The following is a 27037-nucleotide window of genomic DNA, read 5'->3' on the forward strand; positions in this document are numbered from 1 at the left end:
GAAACGTATCGAAAAGACTCAGCCTTTAGAATTAAGGTCAAAACAGTGAAGCGGTGAGATACAAACACAGAATTGTAGTTAGTATTAACAGGTATGTACGTAAACACTGGACTGGATTACAAGCTAAAATATGCTATAGAATTATATGCGAACCCATGATTTCAAGCTAAAAAATATCCCTAAAGTTTTAAAGGTAATTGTTAGAAGATTAAACACCTTATCTGAAAAAATATCATAGACATGTAATATGCAATCGATGTTTGAATAACGTGGAATTACATATATAAATAATAATAATAATAATAATACATCAAAATCTATTTTCAAAAGCAGCAATTTTAGATCTCATAATTTCCTTCAAAGTTTGTTTAACGGAAATGTGAGAATGTTGGAAAATAATATACTAAAGCAAATCAAATTTCTTTTACCAAATATATAAAACTTTAAATCAACTTTTAGCTTTGCCTGCATCTGTCTACAACGGAGTGAAATGACATAGCGTTAAACACGTTTTATACGATAATAATAATACAAAGCAAACAGAATCCATGGAAACAATAATGTGTTATATATAATGGTGGGGTGGCTGGAAAAAGATTTCCAACATCTGATGACATATTTTAGCACAATACGGCTTTAATAGTAACATTGATAACACAGTGACAGACATCACATATACTGTGGCTGCCAATCTGATAATAAACTTTAATTTGTATTGGGCCAAAATCGAAAACATTTTTTTAAAACGAATTACCTATTAGCACAAAAAAACTCACAATAATTATTGAAAATTTAATAAGGATTCCATGATTATTTTTACTTGTTTTAAGAACAGGGACGATCAGCTGGGTGGGAAAGGGGTAGTCATGGAGTGATGCGTGTACTAGGAAGAAGAAAACCCACAACTTTCATCTTTTTGTCGTACTTTTCCTCAAGGCAAAGTCTTATGCTTTCTGTTTTAGTGGATGGCCTATTTTCAGTTTATTGATCCAGTCTCTGTCTCAACTAGTTGTATGCACTCTCACTAACCTAATTAGCATCGCACAAGCTGCTTATAACTTAAGATAGCTGGCATTACGTGGAATGCCAACACAACAGCGCTTATCTCCCTTGTACGTCTTTTCGTGTAATCCTTGATTAAATGTCACATTCAGTTGTCTCATCTACAGGTGTGTGCAGATGCAAAATACAATATACATTTAAGATACTTAACTCAGATTATAAAATATGATAAAACAGTATTATATGTTCATGTATATCAGCGTGCGTGCAACAAAACAATGCATTTCTATTTTTATTATTTTTGGCAATATAGATTGATAAATATTTAATATAAATTGGGTAGAAACCTAGACTTTCTGGTTAATTGTATGTCTAAAAAGTAGAAGTTTTGCAAATTTGTCTAAGTACACGACGTTTTTATAAACACATATAGATATTAATTAACTAAAATTAAAGAGTATTTGTTATTTAAAGCAACTATATTTCATAAGCACAATGTTGTATAAATACAAAGAGCATAGCTACACATATAGATAACTCACTTTATAGGCATAATCCAGCATGAAGTATTATTCATTTCACAATAGAACTATATATGTATTTTAACATGTTTTCATTGTAATAGTTACGCATTTAAATTCACAGATAAAAGCTAATAATATATTTGATATGACATTATGAACCAACCAATCTTTAAAGACACGTTAAAATTGATATGATGGTGAATACAAAAGAAGAAATAAGTACACGTTGAACATATAGTACCTTGGAAACCATAACAAAACGTAAGGACTTTTTAAAAAGATATATTTTGTTTGAAAATCGCAGGGAGAAGATTGAAAATCAAATACTGAGAATTAAGAGAAAAAGAACATATCTAATTAAACGGTAATACATGCGGATTGTGAAGACGTAAATATTATATATCGTTTCAAGCATAAATGATTTAAATGAAACCAAAAAGCGGAGTCTGATTCTATTTTAAAACATGGAAAGTTTAAGTACAATATATTAGAACATTCAACATTTAAATCGCTCACGTATTATTGATATAAACATACATAACCATGACGGTTTGTATGAAGATACTAAGTTCAGAAGGTCGATAAATTTCAGTCTTTTTTATTTGTTTTAAAACTTTTGTCCGTTTTCATAGCGTTCACGAAAAATCAATATCAATATCATTTTTAGCAAACGTAACATTTTCTTTCAGAACGTTCCATTCACTCCCAGAGTTCAGTTTCCATTTTTATGACATGATTTTCAAGTCCTAATCTGAACAAAAATCAAGAGCTTTTTCTTGAGAGAAATTTAACAATTTGGAAATCAACTTTGACTACTTGATTTACAATTTTAAATCACAAACGTAATGATTAAGCCAAATGTCACACGTAGCTGCTTGATAAAATATGACTACTAAATTTTGTTATGTTTTGTTTTGTCACTGAAGAAAAATAAAGTCGTACTTGACTGTTAGATACTACGGAATAAGCAGCATTGCAAATGCCAAAAACATGCATTTTGCATAAATTGAAATAAGTTGGCATCGAAAACATTACTAATTGCGTAAACGCTTATCGCCAATGATGCGGACAACAACGATACTGATGGCGAAATTAGTAGGTTGTTTTTCTTCTTCATGAAAATATAAATAGTAATTATTACAAGTCGATATAACTAGTGAGAAATAATTACCTAGTACGAGCAAAAAGAATTAATCAAAATTTATATAAATTTTCTTTAAGATTACATCAATCCCATTATGGAATCACAGCGTAACTATTTACATATTTATTTTTTTGTGTTTGTATGTGTGTGTCTTTGAACACTTAAATTGATTGCCATCAATACCCTTCAGCGTGCATGTAAAAATAATTGTTTAGTGTATTGATTCTCGCCATTTGAGTAAGTACTGAGCCTAAATTCTAGATGCTGGTGATTTGTGTATTAAAAGAGGATAATTGCATTAAACGTAGGTTTTTCAACAAGCTGCTTGTTTTGAGATAGTGATATTACAAAACAATTACTGCTTTGTCTGATCTTAATAATGTATAGAAGAAAACGAATAGTAAAAAGTAAATCTGAGAATAATATCAAACGTGTGACTAACTTATGATAGTTAACATTGGCATCTCAGCTCGACAATTCAGATGACGGTGTTTGATAAGCTAAGGTAAACTAGATGCACTTTAGTCCCGGGTAGATTAAAGATTACTAGATTAAAGATTTTCTATTACTAGAAAACCACCTTAATTCATTCTGGGAGGTTTTGCATAAGCAAATCGTAACTATCCGTATTTGATATAAATTATATGTACTTTATTTTAACAATAATTTTTACCTTTGAAAGTCATTCGTTTAAGGTATCACAACACTATTTGTGGCAATAAGTTGTTATTGCATCCTATTGTTGTCTCTCAGAATTCATGTTTTATAATTCTATAATAGTTGCTGGATGTACACTAACCGATGAAGAGTGTTAATTGTATTCAGAAGAAAGCGGCCTTAAAAGTTGAGCGGAAATAAATAGGCTTATAACTTTAGTCCGATATTCTTCCCATAAGTTTCCAAAGTAAGCAGATTTTATCTTGCAGGGCAAGAAAAAGCACGCGCGCTTAACATTCCAGTCATTTTATTCAAATGCGGCTGTTTCCAGAAAACGTAACATAACCTGTGCTGAGCTTTATTATGTTGCGTCCAGGTTAGTGCCTAAAATGTGTACGATAGTCGTGATGCTTCAGAGTGCCATTTAGAACAGTTGCAGTAGTGTGTCGATTGAAAATCAACATACAAATATATATGCTAATGTTAAGGCAAGTGCATTGAATGTAGTTTTGTATTCCAGAAATGGACCTAGTTCACAAACAAATGGGTAACTTTCTCCAGAAACATTTATTCAGTTATAAAAAGTACCGATTTAAGGTCATCTCACTGCTAAAGCAATTATATTGATGGAGATTGTCGATAAAAATGTGGCATATTTACTTTTGAAGAAATTTTTAAAAAATACCAAATTTGCATACATAGTACTTACAGTGACATAGTGATTTATTTGCAGAAATAGGTTCTACTTAACTAAACATATCAAGGACAGTTCACCTTATATATAAGTATGGTACATGAGTGTTTGTCCTGGAACCCTAATTAGTTAACTGTGGCAGAACGGGACATTACATTTTGACCTGTCTTATGAGATAAATTGCTCACAGGAGTGAATCACATCGGATGAAATACAAGCAACCTTTATTTATGTTGCATTTACGTTTCAGTATTGATAAATATACATGAAAAACCCTAAAATTTGTTAAAGTTGTGCACCTTTTGTCATCTGTTCAAGGTATCAATCACTACACCATTTTAGCCAGTGGGCGGTTATTGCGCCCTATTGTAGTTTGTAATATAGTCATTAATATTTTCTTTTTTTCCCCCTGGGATTTGTTGTCCAGTGAAGACTGTCATTTGCACTCAACAGAAAGCTTCATTAAAGTCTAAATAAAAAATAACATATGTATCGAATTCAGCCTTTTGGTTTTTGTTTAGGATGACAAACCAAACGGTAATGGTTTTACCGGTTCCGGAAAGTTCACTTGGACTGTACATATCTGCAATTTCGTTAACATGCAACCTTTTCCAGCAAATACATCATAATACATGCTTCAATTTGTTCACTTTGTTATTAATATCAGGAAAATATATTGATACCTTGAATGGATAGCCATAATTTGAACATCTAATAGGATACATCGTAGAAACAATTTGTATTAGGTCATATTTGATTCGACGGTTAGAGAACTGCAACCTTGTTGCAATCTAATATACAGGATCTTTGCATTCCCCTCACATGAGTTATAAAAGACGCAAACCTTTTAGGGTTCCATATTTAATTACAATTTGCAGGTATGTCTAGAAAGATTGTGTCCTATATTTGATGGAAGAATATTCCATTTTTGAATAATGTAAGAATGAATTTGGCTCAAGAGAGAAAGGGTTTTTGTAAGTTAGATCTATCACGCTGTTATATGTTTGTTGATATTTAGTGAAAACAAAACCCGCATGTAACTAGGAGCTATACCGTGGTACATTTTGCTGGTGTTGTTGTTTTGATTTGTTTTTGTTTTGTTTTTATAAAAAGTTCCTCATTAGGTGTTTTTAATGTTACGACTCCACTGTCTTCATCTAAGTAATACAAAGGGAGAAAACCAGCAAGTTTAGTAAAATGTAATAAATTATTTACTTGTCTAGAATTCAAAGTGAAAATTTAAAAAAGAACTTAGAGTATAGTGAATGAAATCCAAATAGCCCTATAAAGTTCTGTCACAAGTCCAATAGTATAGAGTATTCCGAATGAATTCCAATGGTGATCCGAATGAATTTTAATCCTGAAAGTGTTGATGTACCAACAGCCTGTCATTGTGTTGATGTGCTAACTGTTTTGATGTATCACAGTGATAAATTCAAAATGTCGCCAGATGATTTCACAATAATTCCCAAATAATGATTTAGTTCAAACGTCAAATATCACTTTATAATTTCAATTCATTAAATAAATCTTCTCAAATTAAAACTGAAGTCAACACAAGGACTTATGCCACTAGTCAGACGTTAAATTAGGAATGAGTAATTTTATTTATCGCTACCTATATATATATATATATATATATATATATATATATATATATATATATATATATATATATACAAGACAAAATAGCAGTACCTGGATGAGGGTCATTTTCCCATTAATTTCATAATCAAGATCCATTCTAGAAACTTCCAAGGTCAACAGCCACATAAACATATTTAACTCCTAATAATAGTGATCTTAATATATAACCTATGATCATAGACAATAATTAGTTATGTAATTTGTTGTCTATAAATAAGACCTTAATCAGATGGGCCCAAACTCCTATGGACAAAGGTAAATCACATAACAAATATAGTAATAACATATAATTAAAAGTTTGTTCCATTTTATTTCTTACAATATTCTGGTATATGAAAATGAGTTCGGTGCTTATTTGTCATATTGAATGCACTATCCCACCAAAATGTCCCAATATTCTAAAAGAAGTTAGTAAAATAAAAATACAGAAGCTCTAGTAATTTTGAGTTAGTTTAATATTTGAAAGCTCGTAAAATATGTACTCTTTCTCGAGCTTTGGTAATACTTTTTTTAATATGTGTATGCCAGGGGAAAGTTACGTCAAGGCTTACGCTGAAACGTTTGTGAGACGTTACATCCATTATGGATGCATTGTTCATGATAAATAATGAATAGTTTGCTGCCAGAGATTTTCTGGACATAACTGCAGTGCAGATTTGCGTTGATAGGGTTGAAATCTACAATCTCCTTATTTCCTAATAATTAGATGTTTTGAAGATCTTCATTTAGAATGAATACTGCTACAGTTGCGGCGCGAGTGCATGGGTGGGTGGGGTAGTGGGTACAATTGTCTCCGTGCGCTAGATGAAGTGAGTCTTTTTGTACAGGGCCGACAAAGAGCGTGGGAGATGGGGGGGGGGGGGCAACCGGTGATTTCTCCCTGGGACCCGGGACCGTAAAGGGCCCGGGCTGAACAACATTTTTGAATTTTATAAAAGAAATTCTTTGAACAAGAACTAGGAGAGGCTTGGGTCTTTTATACACAGGGCCCGTGATCGCTCTCTATGGCCCTGTTTTTGTAACTGAAGCTTTTGGTAGTATTTCACCTTTACCCTAGTCTAATGGGGGCAATTCTTCGCAAAACTTTAGGAGGGTGGAGCCAGGAGAGAGGATGGCAACTGACATAAAAACTTGTTGCTGAAGTAAAGTTTCAGCGCCACTAAAAATATATTGCATACAGACGCCTCGAACCCTCATGGGGCCACTGCACTGGTAAGATTGTGATCTCGGGAATGATTGATAATGAATTATCGTCAGTAAATAGTCTTATAACGAATCGTATATCAGTCTCAACTGAATCATATATCAGTCTCAGTTTCCCCGAAATTAGAGCAGCCAAACACGAAGAACACAATAATTCATACATCGAAGCAGTCAATCGCAAAGAACACCAGCCCCTATAATACATCATTCTGATGTACAGTCATCTATAACCACTCTTTGTGAGGTACCAGGTGGATTGTCTAAGAATCTGTCCGGTAATTTACCGCCCTTTCCAATTTTCCTGACCGTGTAGAATACGCCCTTATACCAGACCTTGTCGAATGCTTCGCCTTTGTCAACAGCCTTGAGAATGATTCTACAGATATCATATCACTCTCAAACAGCTGAATCGGTAAAGGTAAAACCAGCTTTAAGGTGACATTTAATTTGCTTGAGATAAGGTAATTGATTGAAAATGTATTTTTAAACACCTTGGTAACACAAATAAATAGAAAACTAGGCCTCTAATTAGAAATTACTATCGATTCCCTATTTAGGCCTTGTCATTTCGTAAGCTGCGATCGCTCTATCAAGCCAAGTCGAACTGAAATACTAGCTAGCTGAACTCGATACAAATGTGAACAATTTTTGTCACAGACTTTTGTGTATTTGAATGACAACGTGAAGGCCTTTGTGGACACTTGAATCTACTTTTGCACCTGGATTGGTTTCAGTATAATTCACAATAGAGCTGGGTACCACAAGAAAAGACCAGAACTAGTCTGTATACCGCGGTACTTCTGAACATAATAACATGGTACACACCAGTGATTATAAGGGACCAAGGGTGGATTTCATGTTTTGAGACGGGGCTTGACACTATACTAAGAAAAATTGCGTCTGTCTTAGTATAGCCTGTCAAGCCCGATCTCTAGCATGAATATCACCCTTGGTCCCTTATAATCATGGTGTGTACCATGTTAATTATCGTTCAGATAAAAGAAAATAAAGTATCTCAGTCGTAAAAAAAATGTAGTCTCAGTCTACACCACCACCACCACCCCAATCAAATGGTCACTACCGTATATGAAATGAATTGGCTATGTGTATTTTACATATTGTATAAGTTGTCATCTAGAAAGGTAAATAGGGTGAGTTGAGTAAGCTTATAGTATAGCTCACACCGTGCTGACATTAGACAGCTTGTTAACAAAAATGTAAATGTTGACACCGACAACTTACATTTACTATCTATTCTATTGGTAGAATAGGCAGGGATACGTTGAATGGGATTCAAACAGATGGGAAAGATATTTTTTCTGAGACAGCCAGAAAACATAAACATAAACACTGACTCGACAAATAAAAAAATATAGTGGACTTACACGTAAAATTCGAACAGAAAACTTTTGCCTCCTGAAAATGTTACAAAGGAATACATTGTCATGAGACGTTAGCATACGCTAGTAAATAACTAAAAAGTAACATTTATTTTTGTTTTTAAATCCGAAATGTTCCGAAAAATATGGATATGAACCAAATATCTTCCACAAATCCCGCTTGGCCACCACGTTGGCATATGTGACACGTGTCAAACATGTGATTATGAAAATAATTATATTTGTGATAAATACAGCTGTTTTGTAGGAAAAATAATTATTGTGTTGTCATGTAAAGAAACGAAAACAGGCTGGCAATAGCATTCAGTTCGTAACAAGATTACTCTGGTATAACCGTACATTCTTTGCTGACGGAAACTACCTAAGGACTGGAATAATGAAAAGTACCGTAAAACGTATCCCCTAAAACATCCCGCGTAAAAGTGGTATACCAATAATACCACGCGCGTCTGATTGACAATTATAGGCAACATATGACCGAAAAGAATTAATAGTTATCTTATCTTGTACTGCGAACGTCGCTTGCTGATAGCTTTATGAATGCAATGAAACGCACCTTACTACAAAGCTAATTATAGACAAATAATCAGTATCATTGTCATTATCATCTGCTTCCACTTTGTCTTTTTTTAGCCAAATCATGTGTGAAACAAAGAATATCGCTTTGGGAATAGGGGTGGGCGAGGGCGGGGACGGGGGCCTAAACAGGTAGGCAAATGAAAGTTTGGAATGCAACCTTAGGCTATGTCCGCAGAGGGCGGTGGCTGGTAGGGTTGGATGCACGCCGCCTCCGCCAATCTAATTCTCAGTGGTAATCCTCCCCTGCAAAGACTATTCTTATTCAACCTTATTTGCTTAGGTTTCACGCAGTTGGTATTTTAAAATGATGATAATATTGTTACTACAGGAACTACTGTTACTAATAATAATAACAGTACATGTTCGTTTTATGTGACACGTTACAAATCGTACGGTCTTACGGATATATGCATCTACTGGAGTGATCCATACCGTTGTCTAAACCGATTGCTTATATTACAGTAGAAATCCAAGAATATAGTGAATTAAGGTGGGTGTAAATTATTTGATAAATCTTTCGTAATTATATCTTACACTGCACTGAAGATTTCTAAATACTCTTGCTTATAAAGTTTTTATTCGATTTCATCCAATATAATCATTTATGATTAATTTTATTTATTATGTCCACATTTGCTTATCCCTACTATATATTTATAAATCAAATCGCCCGACGCACTGGGCAAGCTCGAATTCGGCTCGAGCGAGCTCAAGAGTCCAAGTAACTTGAACTTTAATAGGAAGGATAAAGGATAATGTTATGTATGAAAACATAATTTATATTAAATTAATGCAGCTTTGTTATTGTTTGTTTACTCTCCCCCCAATTAAAAATGTAGTAAAAATCTCGTATTTTAAAACTATTTTCCAATTTGCCATTTTTGGGGCAAACTCATTTATCTCAAGGGCAAGCTCAGTTCTCCAACGGAAATTTAAAATGTTTCAGTCATCTTGTCCGGGGGAGTTGACTTTTAGAATATATATATATATATATATATATATATATATATATATATATATATATATATATATATATATATATATATATATATATATATATATATATATATATATATATATATATATAATGTGTGTGTGTGTGTGTGTGTGTGTGTGTGTGTGCTAGTAGTTAAAAGACTACTTAGAAAAGGAGTAACCACTGTTCTCATTAAGACTCTAAAGTAACCAATCCTCATAAATCAACTAATCATCATCCCTCGTAAACAAACCAGTTCTCAACCTATTTGGTTTGTAACAGTCATGTTGTTCACATCTTTTTCAGCGTAATCCTACACAGTATATGAAGCAGTGAAGCAAAGGCAGGTCAGGCACACAGCGATGGGTGCTTTTAATCAACTTTTACGACTATTTTGGAAGAATTATGTCTTGCGGAAACGACAACCGGTAAGTCGTAGGCTGAATAAGTGGAAGTGTTAGAGAGTTATAAAGAGTTTCAAGCAGCGCTCGAACAGGAGTCGCGAAAAACAGTAACTATAGTTTACCCCTCTTGCACCAGAGCCGCACCCTTTCGACCATTTAATAATTGGTAGTTGGGACAAAACGTTGGAGACAATATGGAGATCTTTTATACACTTTTAGGCAAACTAGAAAACACGTGGCAGAAGTTCAGAACAACACCTACTGTCGCGATTGAAATCAATGTCTTGCTATTATTAATGCAGCCGGTGAATAACCTATTGAAATCAATGTCTTGCTATTATTAATGCAGCCGGTGAATAAGCTATTTATTTTTACGCAATATGTGTCGTGTTTCTTGAAAATTATTTGGTGCGTTATAAACACTGTACTAAAATTGTCAGCAACCATTCAAAGCATTCTCTTGGAAGTATAATAAAATGCCAACCATTTTTACATTTGCAAAACAAAGCAATACTCGCTATCTCGCTCACTCTTTCCAAAGACTTATACAAATGGTACTAACAGCTGCCTCGCTAGGCGCTCATCATTAAGAGGTTAGGGTTGGGACTGGTCGGCCTGGTGTTAGGATAATGTGACTGGGTGGAACATCATGCTATATGTCTGCGGCATGATGTCCCAGTGCTAGGTATCAATTTAAACTGCCACACAACAGACGTCGTAGCGATATGACTGGAAAATTGTTAAAGCTACGTTAAAAATCTAAATCACACACAGACACACACACCCTTAATTACTTCCCGATCTTTAAGATTTTTGGACTAAATTTAATGTAAATATTGCCCCTTTTTACTTTTAGAAATTTGTCCAGTACTTACACCATATTTCTAAAGGCATCTGTTCCGTTCGAAAAATTCCTAGTTGTCTTGAGGTTTGAAGTTCGAGTCGTCAAAATGAAGCTCTGTATGAAGGGAGCCCTATACACCATACGATTTACCTTTATTCAGGAATTTATTAACACAATACATCATACATTCTATGCAAGAGAAAAAGAAAATAATAATTTATATCAACTACCTAAGTCTGTTAGGTACAGCCAATCACATGTTATTTCAAACATGTACACGAAAACTTTTCTTTACTTAAATTATTTGACAATGATCATCTCTTTTAGAAATGCCTTAAACCCCTTTACCTATGTACAATCTGTCAAATGTTCCTGGACTAAAACCTGGAAAAGTGAAGCTGAAAACTGACTTGTCTATGGATATTTCTGAACGAAATAGATGCATTAGTTTTATATACGTATCAATAAATGCCTTTAGTTGTAGCTTTCCTGGAGACGTGTCCATTAGCTACGTGTTTCATTAGCATGTAAAAGGGATATACATCTTGTAATGGTTTTCTTCTTTTTGGAAAATTACTTATCTATCAGTCTGTCTGGGCTTATGTATTCAGTCTAACTTAAAGTACCAGTTTCAGAAGTGACAGACTGTAGATCATGAGTGATACTTCGATTTAACTGTCAGGTATCAACATATATAAAGTTATTGGCATATTTGTTTTGTTTTTTTGTTTTTTTTGGTTGCTTTAAACAGTCAACAGAAATCGATTATTAGCGTGTACGGTACAAGCAGTATGTCTTACAGATCGCCCACTCAATGCAGTGGATGTGGACATAGGGGCAGGGGATTATGTACCCACTATGAATAGTGGAAGTGGATTTTCAACAAATTCCAGTGGAAATCAACTCAATCTAGTGGAAGTCCGTCACGAATTTTATTACAGCTGTAACGGTTTTTATGGCACCCCTCACCGATTCTTTTGTATTCCATCTACTAGTCTCGACACACTAAACAAACGGACGGGAGAAACCCCGACAGCGTAAACTCGATTATGGCAGATGTCACCTTCATACTTTTACCTGTACAAACTCTACAGTAGTAACACTTCTTGCTATATTTATCAGTGGCCTGGCTCGGGATACATAAATATTAACACACGTAAAATTCAAATAATGAGGTTCTAAATTTCATTATTATCTTCCTACCATGTCCATTATATAACGTACATCACGAGAAATTCATTCTCAATAAATAATAGTTCATATATGTGCTTTGTGTGCTGGTTAATAATTTGTCATAGTTTCCCTTTGATTTCTATACCATTTCCAATGCATACCAACGTTGAAGAAATCGTAAATGCATTAATACAACAAAAAGATTTCATAAGAGATTTCAAACGAACATCGTCCTATTTATATCTGACATGTACGATCAAGAACACTGGAACATGATGACATGCATGTCATAATTCTTTTTAAAGTTTATTCTGCAAGAATGACATGGCATCGTTTATTAAAATAAAGATATACACGAGAAACGGCAAACAGGTTTTCTGCACTTTAAACTTTAAAAATAGCATTGATTATGAGAGAGTACGGCATTTATTTGAAAGGCACGGAATTGTGTACACTGTATTGGCCGTTTCACTCTATCATTGGCCATTCAAGTCATGGACAAAGTGATTTTAATGCAGAATACCGAGTTATTTCTGTCCTCGTGTTTTCATTACATCTACCTGCATAACGGGGCCCTAACTTAAGGAGTGTCTTACTCTCAAATCAGCCGCTACACCTGTTACTGTATCTTCATGTATCCAGTCAACAAGTCAAGACAGTTCGCACATGTACAAGCTACTGTTCAGTGTCGCGCTTCGAAGTTTCAAGATGTACAGAACTATTGAAAGGAAATATAAAATCACACGCTTTAAAACTAATCAGATGTTAGTTTATAAAACAAATGGCCCGAGAAACGCATTTGATAAGTTCTCACATTATCGCGTAAAACTGATCTCAAGAGTTACATGAAAAACTTAATATCATGGCCGGATCAGGGGGGTTGAGGGGGGGGGGGGGTAGGTTTCCAGAACACCCTTCCAGGCTTAAAAAAAACGCAGTCATTTGTCACTTGAAATTTGACAATCGTTTTATTTTTGCGCACGTTTATTTGGGTATTATGCACACTTTGAGCAATTAGACACAGACATTTGCTTTGGTGCCCTTTCGAGGAAGATCATGGCCATTTGACATGTTAGAAAGCCTCACACCCCACCCCCTCAAACTTCACCTGGTCCGGACCTGAATATATTCATTGTTTATTTCCCCAAACGAGACTAACAGTTTAATTTAAAATTAGAATAAAAGGTCTAATAGACTTGATGAACGCATAAACTTTGCAGTATACAAATACCTGTAGCAGTCGACTGAGACTATGGCTGATTATTTGAGATTATGCTAATTTTTTTTTAATCCCCCAATTCGTCTACACAGTTTTGAAGTCTACTCACTATCGATGACTGCTCATGCAATAAATGAAGTGATTTTTATGAAAAAGGTAACTGTCTTAGACACTTTTTTTTAATTAATCAATCATCAACGATCAGCCGAGAAGCGACTGAGTAACGCATGTAGTTCAGTCCTGATATTTTCGCGTGTTACTGTCCTTGTCTTATTTTCTTTTTATTTATTGTCGTATCTGGTAGTAATTAACATGTGCGAACATACATATTCAGAAATGTAATAAAATGAAAGAGGAATTGATGATCATTACTGCACTAATCAAAGTGAATACAGTGACAGCGACTCCCTTAGAATACATTTTAACTTGCTAAGATAAACAGGACATGACAGAGATCTAAAAAGCCAAAACCTCATCCATCTCTAGTTCGGAGTACATGTAGTTAATGAAGTTCTACCAGGAATATACGCTTAAAGCCATGAAAAATAAGAAGTCACATTTTAACAGCAAACAGTGGAATTAAAAATAGATTTTATAGCCTTAGCAAACACGTGGCTTTGCCATTTCTGGCGATCTCCGTGCATTTTTGATAGTTTATGCCAACACCGTACAAGTTAAAGAACGTGGTGGTGGTGGTGGGTGGGGAGGGCAGCAAATATGAAGGAGAAAAAGAAATTCCACTTAGATAAACCAAACCGACGTACAAAATTGGGGGTTAATTTTAATTGTACATGGAATTAATCTCGAATCTAACGCAGGTACCCATTTAACAACTAAATTGGCATAATAGTAGGAATTTCTGCTGAAGTTCAAATGATGATGATATGATGGAAGGATGGAGAAATTAAATGCTGCTGCAACATGGGGAAAAAATTCAGTTTTCTAGCATTATCACAAAAAAAATGGCCCAGCCTAAATTACTTTTACTTATTATTGCTTTTAGTTGTGCAAGTCCAAAATTTCTTCGCGTGACACACAATGTGGTTCAGTTGTGGTATTTTCGCATATTACATAACATGTACGAACCTAATTTCTTCAGAAATTTAATAGACGTAAAGTCGAATGAGTGAGCATTACTGCAACAACATTCGCGACGACCTTAGAATTAACAGAGAAAGTGCTAGATAAACAGGAAATATAGGAATTTACAACCTTCGAATCCAAAATCTCTTCTACTTCAAGTACGGAGTGAACGGAGTTTTACACAAGATACCTGTTTCATTTCTTGCAATACACCTATATGATTGCCTTTTAGTGGTCTTTGAATATTAAACGGCCTTTTTCTCAACTTAAAAAGAGTAACCTACACTAATACCATAGATGATAAAAACGTTTTTTTCGTTTTTTATTTTACCTCGGAAAACGCGTTTTTTTACGTTTTTTATTTTTTTGCGTTTTTTATATTTGGTACTTCCATTTTTTTTTATCATCGGCCATACAGGCGGTCCTCTGTCATACTCTAGGTAACATATATCGATCAATAATGAATCTATGATGCTAGCCTACGATACCTTACGTAAACATGCTACAACATAGTGCTGATATCTGGTAGTGTAGGCCAGGCGTGTATACATCTGTATCTCTGAAACTTTAAAACTGGTATGTAGTGTGTAAATATGTAAAATATTTATTTTTGTGTTGCCTAAAAACTATTGGAACTTTTTTTCGTTTTTTATTTATTGAGAAAAAAATGCGTTTTTTTACGTTTTTTATTTTAATTTTAACATTTTTAACATCTATGGACTAATACTGCAGCTGAGCCGACAATTAAGTCCTACGCGCTGATCTATGTGCAATTCATGATTATATTTCTGTAACGTCTAACTGGGAGCATAAAACTTAAATCCGTCCACTACAAGCCACGTCCTGGGCAATCCACGACAACCACGGTGTGATATCCGTGACTAACACATCGTAACAAGGATTAAGGTCCACCGCGAGAGCGTGGATTTTCCCAAAAAAAGTACGCGCGTGTACCGTACGTTTTGTATACTTTTGTCGCTAGTGTGACATGTGAAATGACAACAATGTCTTCCATTCAGCATTTTTGACGATTTATCAGTATTTATTCGAAGTACTGAACATGCAATAACGTTTTTAATTTAAGACATTTTTTAACGAATGAATTCAATATATAATGCACAGGTTCAACAAAATCTGAAACTCAATTGAAAGTCTTACAACCCTTGTAGTGTGATGTTTTATGTCACTTGTTTAGGCTTGAACAAACAGTAACACAGGAAAGAGTGAAAACAACAAGCTTTGAAAAATACAATAATTTATTTCCCTGGAAAAATTCTGTAAAAATGAAAAAAAAATATGAACTTACGGTTTTATAGAATCAGATCCAAAAATAATCCAAGAATAATCCACGAATAAAATTTTGAACTCCTAATAACAAAATGTTCTACTGATTTCACGTTCGAATCCTGACGAAGAATACAAGATGGAAGACGATGACATATGCTGCAATCTGTAGTGTTAAAGTCTACAGTCCCCTGTAGAAACAAGAATTATCACTGCGGTTTCTGATAGCTGAATAAATATTTAAAAAGAAAACTGTTCTTGTTCCACAATATTACATGAGCACACGTATTTTCCAGAAAATAAAACAGAATTAATCCTTTTGAATCCAAGTAATTTGAAGAAAAAACTGCAAACCAAGTAATTTGAAATAACTCCAAACACACAGCAAACAACTAACAGTTTAACAGTCCAGCTTCTACTGAGATTAATTCTCCAAAACATGGGTTATATGTTATTTCTAAAACGTAAACAAGGGGTCAAATGATCATCTTCTGGAAGGTTATAGAAGCAAGAACTTGTTACAAATCACGTTTACCCATTGTGTCCCTGACGAAAACCAATCATTTTTGCTCTAAGAAATAAAAAGTAAAAAAAATTGTTTACGTCTTAAAGACAAAGTCCCATCATGACCTTGGAAACAACCAATCATTTTAAAATAACATAGAACTTGTTTACAAAGGTAACTACAAATTCTGAAACAAGGTCAGGATTTATATCAACGCCTGGTGTTTATAAACTAACAGTCACGGTCAAACTATTTTCTGAAAAAAGTATCATCTCTAGTGAATAAATTACATTACAATATCATGTAATGAAAAATAAACTTTTGAAAACTGACAAACAATTAAATTGAAATAAATATATATTAAATCAGGTATAATTAAATCAAATACACATAACAGATGAAAATTGTTAATGTCTTCTACAGAAAAATCTATTCTGAGGACACAAATTCTAGATTTTACTTACTGGCTGTTGTAAGTTATTTGCGGTTTGGGGTTGGATGGAATGAGTTCTCTCCTTACCCTATAGATTTAATGTTTAATTAGTTTGACACATTACGACCAACATAATTGTAGAGTCGTCCTATTTCCATATATGTCTGGTAGACACAACCATTCATACATTCACGTATTCATGAATTGTCATCTTTATTCAACTCTGATAGCTTTTGAACATTTTTGACTCATGTGTTTGCAGCTTGAACTTCTTCTTGAACTTGTATGGCCAGTTCTGATATTTGGAATTGTTGCTATCATCCGAAGTGGAATACCGCCACAACCCCAGTCAGCATGTAAGTTGTACAACCATTCAGGCTTTAATAGTAACAAACACCTGTAAGAGTCACAAAAGATATATAATTAAGAACTTGAAAAGTCGACCATTAACATCGCAGAAAAGCTAATGATGCTACGAAAATTCATGACAACTTTGAAGTTTTATCGAACTTTCTAGTTTTTATTATTATTATTATTATTATTATTATTATTATTATTATTATTATTATTATTATCATTATTATTATTTATCCAAGTGCTAAATAAACTTTTGTAAAATAGAATTACGTGTCTTAAACCATTGCTGAACATATTCTGTATCTTTTTTCTGTAGAATTTGACATATTTTGAACTCAACAAAGAATTTATTCATTTAAGCATTGAACTTACGAGGTTTGAAAATCGATTGCACTTGCATAAATGGAAGCAGCGCAGAGGAGGCTGTTCATGCACACTGTGTAATTGATTTTAAAGATTCATGACTCCATGCATCATGCTATATATATATATATATATATATATATATATATATATATATATATATATATATATATATATATATATATATATATATATTCAGTTCTCTGCTTATAATTTCAAATATTTATAAAACAAATAATAACGAATCTCAAAATGTAATGGTTTCCAACTATTATGAATGCATGCAAGAAGTTCATATCATCATGTAAGAAATCCTTTACTGGATAATGAATAACGTCTGACAGTTTTCGGTGTTAGGTCATATGATTATAACCAGTCTCAATGCTTCATATGAAGTCTAGGTAAATTATTTGCAGTTGTATTTATATAGGTCTCTGCATGGACAGTGATCAACGAAAAAATAAAATGCATATATATCTCACAGAATTTTTTTTTATAAAAGAGTAAAATCACAGATAATTTTGAGGTGAATCCTTCTTTAATTTGTATACTAGGTATTTATTTGGCATTTAATTATTTGTTGTTGTCCAGGTTCTTACTATGAGAGAGCGATGCCAAGTGCAGGAATGATCCCGTTTCTACAGTCCTCCGTTTGCACCTTGAACAATCCATGTAAAACTCCTGAGCAGTTGATTCAGACACAGGCATCGCAACAGAAGTAAGTTAGTTTAAGCTAGATTTTCTCATAAAAACGCCACTGTAGAAAAGGACCATCTGAGTGGTGAATTTTGACTAATATTCGGGGTACTTTTGATATAATAATTAAAGAAACATTTGCTCTATACATAAAACAACCAACCTTAATTTAAATAATAATATGTCACAATCTTGTCATGTATGTATGTATGTATGTATGTATGTATGTATGTATGTATGTATGTATGTATGTATGTATGTTGTTGCTGTGGGTTTAACGCCATTTCTCAGCACACGATAGACTATGCATGGTGGCCAGTAATAATGGTGGAGGAAGAACCCGGGAAAACGCCGGGAAGAACCCACGAGAAGCTACTGGCAAGCTTTCTCACATACCCACATTTGCAGAATTCTAAACTCGAACCCACGCAGACAGAGGTGAGATGGCAGTGATCCGTAACGGAGAGCGCTTTAGACCACTCGGCCACTCGGGGTCCCCATGTATGTATGTATGGATGCATGCATGCATGTATGTATGTATGTATGTATGTATGTATGTATGTATGTATGTATGTATGTATGTGGCGATCTCAAGCAATGAAGCAATGAATACATTTGAAATTATATTGGTTCAACTTATTAGTTAAATTAAGAATTTGTAGATTTGATGACAGTTTAGAAACGAAACGTGTTATACTTTTGTTGTATATAATTGAAATAAATAAAGTGACCAGAAGAAGACTAACAATGGCTATTGTCTTTTGTGTGCAGATTGACATCATTCCTGTCTAACCTTCAGCCGTATTTAACAAAATCTGAGACATTGGATGCATTAGAAGGATTCCATACAGTAGAGAAGGTCTTTGATTTATTGAAAAATGTCTCAGAAAATGGAACAGGGCTAGAAAATTTTCGTGAGTATCTTTTCATAACACTTTCTAAATACAGCTGAAAGGTTGTGTCCTTCCTCTGGATAATTAGAAATTGAGAAATCTTAGGATACTTTCATAATACTAGTAGTTCACAAATTTACTAACAGTTGAGACTGTACCATACTAAATATCACACTCAATGAAAATATCCAGACCAACTCTGTCTTCATGAATCTGAGTTTCACATCATTTTACATATGAATCTATAAAAAGTTAAGAATCTTCTAAGATAATTTAATCAAGTATCTTCCATATTTTGAGATTAAATCTTTCAACAAAAATGTTGAAGTATTATATGTGAATATTCACTTAAAATAGCTTAATTGGTCCCTATATTATACTAAAGGATATATCTTATCTGCAACATCTCCAATACTTTAAGAATAAGAATACAGCCATCATACTCATTTTGTTTGTGGCAAACAAAACAACAGAAACATGAGCTTAAGAAAGTTTGATAACCATTCCAAAGAGATGTCGGATAACATATCTTCAATTAGGATTACAGGTGTTTAATTCAGCATTTGAAAATAATATTTCATATCCAAATCTGACGTCAACAGATTTTCTTTCACGTAACATTATTGCATAAATATGTGTGCTGTTTTATTTCAGAGGACAAATTCAAGTTGAAAAACCTTTTCAAAGATTCCAATGAAATCTACTCTCTTCTTGTAAATGACTTCAAAGTATTGTCAGATCAAGAAGCCAGAGCTCTTCTTGATGGGACTCTGAATATCCTTGAGGTAATTATCACCAAGTTATCTGATATTCTAATAGTACAGAAGAGGAGATATTTGTTGTACTTTTGTACAGGATAGTTTCTCACATTTCTTTCGTCTAATTAGTGTTTGTCCAAAAGATAGGTTGCTGCCATATTTATACGCCAGTCATCTGTGAAATGCAGCGCATGTTGCAAAGTCCATTTGGCTGTGTGAGGTTGTCATTTGGTTGAAAGTGGTTGGAAGTTTTCTTAGACTTTAGTAAGTTCTCAGATTAATTAATTTCATCTTAAAATGACATCTTGACCTTATTTCGCAGTTTTTGAAAAGAATGAAAATATTAGTTTACTGTAGTAATCTGTAATTTCATCTAGCAAAATGTAAAAGCTTTCATGGATTCTAATGTGTATCAGCTGATATCTCCATTATCTAAATTAAATGCTATAACTTATTGTATAAATTAACCTTGTTGTTTGCCTGTGAAATTTGGGTTGAACCATTTCAAAACTTTATTGCAACAGAGATTCGATAGACTAGTGTATTGCTGATGGAACGGATTCGACTAGGTAAGATCACAGACCGATCAATTATGGCAATTCAAGTAATGCAGAAAATAAACGCTAATGTATTGAAATGAATTAGACATATAATTAAGCTGTTCATTAGATTTGAGTAAACATTACATACAGTAAACTGACAACGTGTCTCCCTAGCCTGGCCACTATCGACTCTAACTGAGAATTTTTCAAAGGCAAACACAAAATAGAGACATTGCAAACAATTAACATGAATAGCTTTGAAATTACAAAAGTTTGCATAAGTAAGTTTTGACTACTTGGCTTCAGATTGACAGATGATGACATGCATCTATTTATATTGATCTACAAATGTATGAATCATATTATCATCAGTTTTTTCTCTTTAAATTGGTGTAACCATAAATAATACCCCCGTTATTTCATTGTTTTAATAGTAATTATGGGTGACTGAGTGACTTATGGGCAAAATGAATTTTAAAAAAGTTAAAATATAAAGGTGCTGGCTAAAACAGGATGATGATTTTATTTGCATGTGGTTATCTTTTTCAACCCTTCTTGATTTAGGCTGCTTGGAATCATGGTACTAATTCAGTTCCCATAATCAACCTATGCAAACACCATGATATTAAAAATTCAATAACTTAAAATTTTTGAGTGCTCATGATCAAACCTATATTTTTTAGTATAGTTGAAACCTCCATGTCAGCTTCTGTGTAGAGGTAAGGATATGAGCCGTGGCATTTTCTGGACCTGCATGTGTTTGAAACATGTGCTTTCAATTCCGCACCAAAGAGTCAAGTGCTAATTTTATTAATGAGTGTTCCAAACTCAAAACTGTTAAAGGACTGAAATTCCATCAATAAAATAATGTTTCTAATTTTTTTCACTTCCAACTAGGATAAGCTCTCAAAAGATTCTTTTTCCTAAAACATAACATACATTATTAACCAATCCTGGTCAGCCTAACCCATATATACTCTATTTTTTGTTCACCCATTTCCAGGCTGGTTCCCATTTTTCCATATCATTAGTACCGTGTGTCCTTCAATGTTCTAAGGATAAATGTCTAGTAAGGTTCCTTTTTCCTGGTTGGGGTTGTGAGCAATGGCAACTAGAGTTAATCACCATATAATTTACATTCTTTGTAAAGAATCTTTTTATGTTTGTTAGTGTATAAATATAATTCCTGACATAATTTTGACTCTCAGAATTTCAGCTGGTAAAGGTGAAGAAATTAAAAATTATATATATATATATATATATATATATATATATATATATATATATATATATATATATATATATATATAACCTATGTACCTATCTACCTACCTGTCTATCAATCTGCAATGTAAACATGGTACGTAAAAGTGTGATCTAATAGATTTAGACTTTCAACATTACAATATTTCTCTATTTAGATCCTTGACTTGTTTGGAAATGAGAATTTGGACTTTGAAGCAATAGTGTGCAACATGACACGTCTGCAGATGTATTTAGTTTTTTCGAGTTCTGCCAATGTCAGTGATGTATCCAGGAGCCTTTGTTCCATTGATAAGAACATGATTTCCAACATCACCAACATGCTCCTCAAACATCTCGATGTGGCTAGTATGATAAACATTGTGAGTACGATTCATTTCAGTTCTTTATTTCTCTGTTGTTACATCTGATTCTATATGTCACTAACGTTGTCGAAAGTGTTGCCAAAAGTCACAATTTAGTTTTACATTTTCACTGTAACCCACACTGAAAGTTCATAACTTTTGATATGTGTGAAACACACTTAGCAATCAACACCTTTAGGATGTTAGATTGTGCCTGTTGTATCCTTTCACAGTGAGTATAGTTTCTCCTGATAAAATTGAATTTATGTGTTACTGCAATAAAAGTGTCTAGAAAATAACCCATTGCATAGATCATGTTGTAAAAGAAATGTCAAAACAAACATATTTTCACTAGTGGTCTACGAATATTAATATATTGCTTTTTGCACTGCAATATGAAGTGTTTCGAGTATTTGTGGAGGGAAAGACTTTTAGTTGCATTATGTAGCCAACATGCTCCTCAGTTAAAATGTTTACAATAAGATGTAGTAAATCCTGTACCCAAACAAAAAAAGAAAGTTTTCTTTTTCTTATCAAACAGACACTTGCTCTGGAATGGAAGCTAAGAAAATTAAACACAACATCACCTAATATTCGTTCATAAATTCACTCAAATGGATCCATTGGCTGATCATAAAAATAGAGAAAAATTCATCTGGGTTTTAGATTGTTTTATCCCATCCAACCACAAAGCAAGTCAGACTGAGCAGTGCAGCTCAACAAGTTTGTAACTTTGTTGACAGGGTAATACATGAGATATAACTTTGTAGAGAAGAAAACGGTTGCAAGTCAAATACATTTAGCTCAAAGCAGTCTTCTGATCTGCTTGATGATGCAGTTTCCATTTATTGGTTTTAAAATGCTCATTTTCTTGTTGTAACTATAATTTCTGTAGGTGGATACTATAAAGCAGTTTTTGAATTGAGGGAGATGTATTTTCACCAATGAAAATATAAGGGTAGAAATTTCTCTTGTGAAAATACAGGAATAAAAACAATATGAAAAATATTTCACATATCTTTTTTTTGCTTCATATTTAAGCATGTAATTCAAATAATTAATGGATGTGTGCCCAATAAAAAAATGAATAATAATTCTTTGAACGTATATTAATGTTGATTCTAACATATTAAAGGCCTACATCTTGACATAAATCAGCATGGCATTGTTTTACCAATTTCTTGTATTCGTTAACCGATTGTTCGAAATGTTTTGATTTCAAATGGTAATTTTGTAAGAATAGATTTTAATCATCAGGTGTTACTATCTTCCCCTTAAATGATCATTTCATATCCTTGCAGGCGGCAGACTTTGCAGCGTATACAGGTAGATTTGAATATTCATCAGCAATCAGTGACATCGGGAAGGTTGTAGAATACATGCTTAACTCTTCTAGCTTAATGAGTGTCCTGCCAAATCTGCGGTTCCTTTCAAATATGCCAGCACTTACAAGCAAACTGGCAGCAATAATTCCGAAAATGGAGAAACTCCAACAGATTGATTTTGCAAGGTACGTTGAATGTAGTATTGCTGACATTTTGTGTCTTTTGATACGTTTCATGTGAAACTGTTGTGAATTATACCAATTTGGACAGCTACTATTTAATTATTTATGTATAATAAATTGTATTGTTTTCATAAACATCGGACAAAATGGTAAAATTTTCAAGTCTGATGACTTCTCCATGTTGTTTGATTGATGCACTGGAAGAAAAGATAAGCATTGCCCTTAAAACCATTTGATTGAACAAAACTGCTTCATAGTACACAGTGATTGGGTTAGTAAGGTGGGAAAAATAATAATTACTATACAAAGCTTTCAAATGATTATTTTTCTATTTCTGTTTCTTGACAAATCCAAGGCGATGTTTTATTAAAATTGTACATATCACATCTTCCAAAATATTTGTAATATAAATATAAGTGCAAAGTGTTCGATTGTATTTACGTATGACAGAACTTTGAAGCAGTATACTTTCTAGAATGGCTAATTCAAACACAGATTATGCCAAAATGTTTAATCACCTATGAACCATTATAGATTTTCTAGATATTTCTGTGTTTGGGTATATTTTTGAAGTTTTATCAGACCTTGTTAACATCCTTCTGTTTTTTTCATGCATCAATTCATAGATTTACACCTGTATTAGATGTTTGTATTTTTAAACCGAGAAAAGTGAAAAATAACATATCCAATTTGTAGCATTAACGCTGTTGTGGAGTTTATGGAGCCAATTATTATCAGCACGGGATCTGATTCTCAAGTCTGGAAGAGAACAAAAGACTTGTTTGCATACATGCAGAACATCACAATCCCATTTAATGGTAAGAATGAGAATTCTTTTATTCAGTTCTTAATCACATTTTCATGCTTTGCAAGAACAGGTTATTATTTTACATCAAATATTAAACAAAACCCTTTCTTGAATGCCTTTATTGTACACATTTAGCATTACGATTATTAACATTTTATGCAATATACATAAGTTTTGAAGCAATATCTAGGATTTTGTTACTTAAAAAAGCATAGTGTGGACAGCTCTTGGCATGCTATAAATAACTTTTTGATTTACAAATTCCATGTGTCAATTGACGTCACATTTATCTTCACTGTTGCATCAGTGCTCTTGGAAGTTCACTGGAGAGAAGACTTTCATATTTCTTATTCTTTATCATTAAGACTATTTATGGATGCACTAAAGTATGTATCTATGTATATATGTATTTATGTGTGTATGATGCAACCATCATGATTACTAGTTTATGGTCAATCATAAAATATGATTTGCAATATAAGTGTTAATCAATCCTTCCTGTTGATAATAAATGGATATGCTGGACAGCTCCAATGTAATGTGTTGTTTGTATGCATTTCTAAGGTAGGCTACATGTATAGATTCCACTGAAATATTGAACAATGCATTAGTCAGCAGACTTTCCAGGCCAATTGTAACTTTATATTTGGATTCTACGTTATTTGTTCGTTTCCTTGTTAATTGGTGATTCTGTTTCTGTCTGCATTGTGTCTTGGACCTTTTGATTACTATAGTGAAGCTAGATTTTGCATACAATACCATACTTACTTATTCGCTACGTTATGTCGATTAATTTTATCCAGCTGAATCTGTCGACTGGAGCGAGCTATTCGAAATGGCCATGATAATTGTTAAAGAGTTGTCTCAAGAAATTTCCAGTGACAGTCTGAATGTTCTGATAGGCATCAGCAACAATCATCTCTTAGAAGAAATGTATAATCTGACAACACAGTTACTAAATGGATCGCTACTGACGGATATATCTACAGGGTATGTTGACTTGTAATCATAGAGCGTAAAAGCATATAAAGACGTGATTATATTCAAGCATCAGAACAAAGCTTCATCTAAATTAACATTAAACTGATATTTTAAAATTGCAACTTATGTCATTAATATGTTCTAAATAAACCTAAACATAATATTTAATATTCTAAGAAATACATCTATACTTACGATTTACTGTTTTGCTTTTTTCTTAAAGACGATGAATAGGGAAAGTTTAAACTCTTTGCAGATTAATAGGCAGTCAAACACAATGTTACTAATAAAACTCGGCTAATGTGGGTATGTGAGAAAGCTTGCCAGTAGCTTCTCATGGGTTGGTGGTTCTTTCCGGGGTTTTCCCGGGTTCTTCCTCCACCAGTAACACTGGCCGCCATGTATAGCCTATTGTGTGCTGAAAAATGGCATTAAACTACACAACAACAACAACAACAACAATTAATAAAACTGAATAGAAAAACGAAGATTGCTTTATATATGCTTGAATCCAGCTTATTTTCATTCTAAAATTGTAAATTGATACAGAATGGAATTTGGAACTAATTTACTTATCTATGGAGCTGACCTTTTATTTATGCACATATTTTAGGTTGAATGCTTTAATATTAGTGACACTGCTCAGTGTATTAAATTTGGATGCACACTTTATTGCATTTTAAAAAAATTATGTTGAATCTTTCCTAATTATTACAAAAAGTAAATGCATAACCCTTTAAACTGTTATATTGAATCTTCCATAAACATTCAAAGTTGATAAATAACCATGTGTAATTTTATGTTGAGTCTTCCATAAACATTCAAAGTTGATATATATCCCTGTGTAATTTTATACTGAATTTTCCCTGATCATCGAAAAAGAAGACACCTAATCATTTAACATTTTATCTTCAAAGTACATATGCTACCCTGTGAAATGTTATGTTGAAATTTCCTTGAGCATTCAAAATAGATGCATAACCCTATTCAAATTTATTTTCAATCTCCCCTGAGAATGCTATACCTCATTTCCATCTAGATGACTATTCAATATATTTTCATTGTTCATTATTTAAGTATGCATATTCATTATTTAAGTATGCATATTCATTATTTAAGTATGCATATTCAGACTTTTTGCTTTCCATCATAGGTAAGAATGCTCCCTTCACTTTTTGCTTCTTGGAAATGTTTCCATGGTTTATTAATTGCATGTATATTACTGAACGTTGTCACAGTTAATTTCCAGCACATTGAGTTTTATGTGTTATTGATCACATAAATTTATGCTTGTAAGTGTTATTGATCGTGTTTCTTTCTATCCAAGCATATGTGAAATATTTTTCAGGTCTCTTAATACAAGTATTGACATGATGGAGGCAATTCTGAGAATAGGGGTGTCTGAGAGAGATGTAAATTTGTTCCTACTTGCAACAGATAAAATGGTTGAAATAATGAACCAGATCACAACATTGTATGAAGGTAAGGTCTATCAGATGGATTGCTTATTTACTGCAATGATGCATATATATTTTATTTATTTCATTTCACAAGCTGCTCACCAGTACTTGGAAGCTGACGACACAAGAAAGCAATACAATTGCCGTCTTACAATACAAAAGTCAAATAGATGTCTTTTAAACATTGATCTAATATTTTTTAGACAATCAGCAGTATATTGAATTTAATATAATGATGTTTATAATTCACTCCAAAGAGATATCTGTCATTGCAGATTTGATATGTATCTTCAT

General features: G+C 33.2%; 1 protein-coding gene across 2 annotated transcripts in view; it reads left to right on the forward strand.

Annotated features, from left to right (window-relative positions):
* Window positions 1-27037, forward strand: part of LOC149802520 (uncharacterized) — a 176557-nt gene that overhangs the window by 39590 nt on the left and 109930 nt on the right. For both annotated transcript variants that reach the window (XM_089951759.1, XM_089951760.1), the window contains exons 2-11: window positions 10133-10254; window positions 17034-17127; window positions 18083-18209; window positions 18959-19101; window positions 19735-19865; window positions 21802-22005; window positions 23289-23497; window positions 24191-24312; window positions 25106-25292; window positions 26632-26765. In XM_089951759.1, coding sequence (XP_089807885.1) covers window positions 10189-10254; window positions 17034-17127; window positions 18083-18209; window positions 18959-19101; window positions 19735-19865; window positions 21802-22005; window positions 23289-23497; window positions 24191-24312; window positions 25106-25292; window positions 26632-26765 — 1417 coding nt within the window. In that variant the 5' untranslated portion in view covers window positions 10133-10188. The remainder of the gene's footprint in view (window positions 1-10132; window positions 10255-17033; window positions 17128-18082; window positions 18210-18958; window positions 19102-19734; window positions 19866-21801; window positions 22006-23288; window positions 23498-24190; window positions 24313-25105; window positions 25293-26631; window positions 26766-27037) is intronic.

Source organism: Sinohyriopsis cumingii, chromosome 3 (genome assembly GCF_028554795.1).
Source record: "Sinohyriopsis cumingii isolate HCF-2022 chromosome 3, ASM2855479v2, whole genome shotgun sequence".
Lineage (NCBI taxonomy): Eukaryota > Metazoa > Mollusca > Bivalvia > Unionida > Unionidae > Sinohyriopsis > Sinohyriopsis cumingii.